We start from the raw sequence: 4,485 nt of genomic DNA, 5'->3' as shown, positions 1-4,485 counted from the left end.
ATAAATATTACACGTATTTTTTATAAATCTAGTCAATCTTGTGGCATAAAAATCCAAAATAATAGCTAATTTGGGACGGGGAGTAGAGTAATACTATCATACATACAGTTTTTTTATAGAAGTTTTACATAAAGGTACTCCATGTAGCATCCATAAAACTGACCAAGTCCAGACTTACTTTATACCAGAAAGGTGAAAAGAAAGGGATAAAATTACAAAAGGGAAAAAAAGAGAGAAATTGAAAGAAGTCTAACCCCCCCCCCCCCCCAACCCAAAAAAAAAGCCTGGTACTTTTGTTCAAACAAAGTTGCCATTTGCTTTGCTCAGGGGCATTTTTGCAAAGACAACCTCCTTCCCTCTAGACCTCCCTCCAAACTACCTTCTTATTCTTTTTTTTTTCGCTCAGGGAGGAGCAGGACCCCCAACCTATTTTTACATGACGGAGCAGGCGTTGGGGTTCTCGTCGCTGAAGATCTGCGGAGCCATGGACTGGTGGTGCGGCGGCGCATACGCCGCGTACGACGGCGGCGGGTAGGCCGGCTGGTAGGCGTACCCCGGAGGCGGCGGCGGCGGGTACTGGTAGGCCGGCTGGTAGTACCCTCCCGGGAACGTGAACCGCGGGTAGTGCATGTACAGGTTGGCGGCTGCGATGGCGGCCGCATCCTTGTCCTTATCGGCCTCGTCCTTCTTCTCGTCGCCGCCGCCGCCCTCCTGCCCCTTCTCGTCGCCGCCGTCCTTCTTCTCTTCCTCCTTGCCGTCCTTCTTCTCCTCGCCTCCGCCTTCTTCCTTCTTCTCCTCCTTGGCCTTGTCGTCGCCGCCGCCGGCACTCTCCGGTGGGGGGACTGTCTCGGACTTGACAATGGCCGCGTGCTTGCCGGTGCGCTTGTACACGTACTCGGCCAGCTTGGACTCTTCGAACACGCCCTTCACTGTCACCTCCGATGCCTTGAGGTCTGCTTCTACAGACTGCACGCCTGCACAACCATCAAGAACATTATTTGTGATTCAGAACATAGTATATAATACAAGGAGCAGTAAATAGTGTTTCGACAAGCTAAACGATCTTGTTAATTTTTGGTCAAACAGGTGGGTGGAGGAGTTATTCATTTCACTCTGAATAGTTGTGTTCCGTATTCATTTCACTCTGAAGAGATGCATGCATGTGTTCCGAATCATTTGGTCAGAAAAAGACTGCATTTGGGCATGCTGAATCATCACACTAAGCTAGCAACTCCATTGCAGCCACCAAGCTTAGTAAACTGCTACTCTAGACAAGACATGATACATGATATGGCCATATGAGTAAACTGCTACTCTAGACTAGCAAGTAATCTAATAATTGAAGGCAGACAAACTGATGATAATGGAGCACCGACCTTTCATCTTGAGGATCCTCTTCCTGATCCCCTGAGCGCACGCCTCGCAGTGCATGTGCACCTTCAGCACCACGGCGAGCACCGGCGGCTTCAAAACCAAGCAAAAACACAAATCCTCACATCAGCCTCTGATCGATGGAAGTAAAACCATCATCATTTAGCATAGAAACAATGCAATGCAAGGGCCAATGCAGATCATCAAGATGTTGATATGAGAAGACATATGTAGTAGTATGTCACTGATTATATTCACCTCCTTCTTCTCTTCCGGCTTTGGCGGCTCGGGCTCCTCCTTCTTCTTCTCCTCTTCCTTCTTCTCCTCCGACGGAGGCGGTATCGGCGACAGGAGCTCCACCTTGCGGCCGGTTTTCTTCTGGACGCGCTCCACCACCTTCATGGGTTCGGCGGCCGCCTTCTTCCCCTTCACCAACACCTTGTGCGCCTTGGAGTCAGCGATCACATCCTCCACTCCTGCAATTTCCATTCCAGTTCAGAATTCAGATGCATGCCGTTGCCATGGAGAAATAACATATATGTGCACGCATCATGCGTTGCTTGGACCATTATTAGTTGAGAATCATTTGGAGGATACTGTCTAGACATGGCTGCTGACTGAGGAATGAATCGACTTCACTTTTTGAGCTCTGAGAATGACACACGCATGCTCAAGGCTGTCATTCTCTTGGAATCTACCTGCCTTTTGCCAAGCTAAAAAGTCACTCGGATCTCTATAGCCAGGGAGTCAGTCGTCGTTCTCCCCTCCACCATTAATCTTATTCAAGTTGATTCGTGTGCAATTGCAACCGTTGAACATGGAAGATCTAATTGATTAGCGAGGTGAATCTGATTAAAGAAAGCGTACCCCACCTACTACCCCGTTAAAAATCCCGCCATGAATCACAGCAATTCTTCCAAGAATAACCTTTGAAGCAAGTATCCCAAATCTGGAAAAATAAAATAAAAAAAGAAGGAAAAAGAGAATATTCTGAAATCTCAATCACATCATGCGTGGTGTTTAATGAAAAAGAAAACTGATGAACACACAGATACGTGCTACCACAATTTTAACGAGAAGAAACTGAGAAATCCAGTCGAGAATCGATCCATTCCAGCACAGTGAAAACAGAACAAAGGATAGAGAAGGTAGCAGAGTTTGGACAGGGCAGCATTACCGTCGAAGCGCTTGAGGATCTTCTTGACCTTGCGTGCGCATCCCTCGCAGTGCATGTAGACCCGCATCTCGACCTCCTCCGGCGGCGGCGGGGGCGCGTCGTCCTTCTTCTCCTCCCCGTCCTTGGGCTTCTCCTCGCCGCCGCCGCCTTCCTTGGGCTTCTCCTCCGCCGCCGCGGCGTCCTTGGGCTTGCCCTCCTTCTTCTCCTCCGCCGCCGCCTCCTTGGGCTTCTCCACCTCCTCCTTCTTGGCGTCCTCCTTCTTCGCCTCCTGCAAGGCAAGCAACAGAAGACCACCACCGTCAGGATGTGACGCCCGGCGGTAGGAGATGAGAAGCGTCGTCGTCGTCGTCGAAAACAACGGGCAACGGCCAAACTCACCTCGCCCATGGCTTCCCTCCCCTGTTGTGCTCTGCTCCCACGCGCGCCTCTGCTGCTGTGGCTGCAAGGTCCTCCTCTCCTCGGTGAGCGAGCGGGTGAGTGGTGGACGGTGGTGGTGGCTGGCTCTGTGCTCGCGTGTCTGTGACGCCGGTGGGGAATGGGGGTGGGGGTGGTGTGTCACCTTATGTAGAGAGAGGCCAGAGGGTGGGCGCCGCCAACCAAGGCCTGCAAGATCCGCCTCCGCCCCCCCGCGCGGAAATGACGATTTCGGCATCTCTCGATCCCTTTCTCTCTCCACCACGTCCCTTGCCTCCCTCTCACTCTATCTCTCTCTTGGAAATTGGAGAGTGGAAGAGGAGCACACTGTTTCGATCTTTTTTTCCCCCTCCTTCTCGGTGCACCGAATAGGTAGCTGTAAAAAATTATTACTAGTCGGAGGGTGAATTTAATTTACTTAATTAATGAAATATAAATATACTTGTGTGTAACGTTCCTTTTATTCCCTGGAGATTTTTTGAACCGATTACTACCGTGCTTTACCAAGCAAGGTTTAGTTTTGTACTAGGCCCAGTTTAGTTGTCGAAAATTTTGGCAATACGACACTGTAGCATTTTCGTTGTTATTTGGCAATTAGTGTCTAATCATAGTCTAATTAGGCTTAAAAGATTCGTCTCGTGGATTTCGTCTAAACTGTGTAATTAGTTTTATTTTTTATTTATATTTAATGCTTCATGCATACGTCAAAGAATTGATGTGACGGGGAATCTTGAAAAATTTGATGTTTTGGAGGGAACTAACCAGGCCCGAGTCCTGAGAGGATCAAAATAACATTTTTTTTTACCTTCATCAATTTGCACACTACTACCCAGCCCTGGGGTGCATGTGCGTGCGTGCATCCGTTGGGCGACACAAAACTACAAATAAATAAATAAGAAAGGTTTTCTCGATCCAGGGGCTTCATCTTCAAGATGCTTTGCGGTTATGCAACGCCGTGCCGTGCTCCCTCTCCCTCCTGTGTCCGGCCACCGTCTTCTAAAACTTCCTTTGTATGTATCTCTTCCTCCTTTTCCCTGAGAGGCTTGATGCATGGAGGTTTCTTACCACGTAACTATCTCTATCTGTATTTCTCAAAGTGCCTTTGCATTGGAGTACACATGTTCCTCCTTTTCCCTCACTGGCTTTGCTGACGCACCAAGGTTTCTTGCCACGTAGTATTTGTACGTATTTCTCAATGTGCCTTTCTGTGTTTCCTTTTCTCTGAGAGGCTTGGATTGATGCATGAAGTTTTCTTGCCACTTAAGTACTACTTACTGGAACTATTAATTAAAAGCTTCAGTTTCTGTCTTTTTTTTGTTCTAGTGCTCCGCCAGCTTATGCATGACTCAACACAGCGGCGGACTCAAAAAATATTTTATGGGGGTTGAACAACACTATTGTTCGATCTTAAGTCTCAGCCCCCTACACTATAGAACTTAGCCTAAAAATTCATAGGACTTCACAAGGTTCCATGCTCCAATCTAAGTAGGGGGGGCTTGAGCCCCCCGACCCACCGCTGTGTC

At 48.5% G+C, this 4,485-nt stretch overlaps 1 protein-coding gene across 1 annotated transcript; it reads right to left on the bottom strand.

The window, feature by feature from the left end:
- Positions 1-260: 260 nt before the first annotated feature.
- LOC136496789 (heavy metal-associated isoprenylated plant protein 7) lies at positions 261-3,094 on the bottom strand. The gene is made up of 5 exons (XM_066492549.1): positions 2,927-3,094; positions 2,549-2,816; positions 1,630-1,847; positions 1,377-1,464; positions 261-974 (listed from the first exon to the last, which is right to left on the bottom strand). Exons 1-5 carry the CDS (start codon positions 2,933-2,935, stop codon positions 433-435), a joined length of 1,125 nt encoding a protein of 374 aa, XP_066348646.1. The 5' UTR covers positions 2,936-3,094; the 3' UTR covers positions 261-432.
- Positions 3,095-4,485: the final 1,391 nt, after the last annotated feature.

This window comes from Miscanthus floridulus, chromosome 12, assembly GCF_019320115.1.
Source record: "Miscanthus floridulus cultivar M001 chromosome 12, ASM1932011v1, whole genome shotgun sequence".
NCBI classification, from domain to species: Eukaryota; Viridiplantae; Streptophyta; class Magnoliopsida; order Poales; family Poaceae; genus Miscanthus; species Miscanthus floridulus.
This window is presented reverse-complemented; position numbering and strand designations above follow the sequence as displayed.

Bases quoted from the DNA above. Each gene is read 5' to 3' on its own strand.
- LOC136496789 (XM_066492549.1), bottom strand. The intron at 1,465-1,629 runs GTGAATATAATC...TTGGTTTTGAAG, and splicing joins AGCCGGAAGAGAAGAAGGAG to CCGCCGGTGCTCGCCGTGGT. The intron at 975-1,376 runs GTCGGTGCTCCA...ATGGTTGTGCAG, and splicing joins GAGGATCCTCAAGATGAAAG to GCGTGCAGTCTGTAGAAGCA.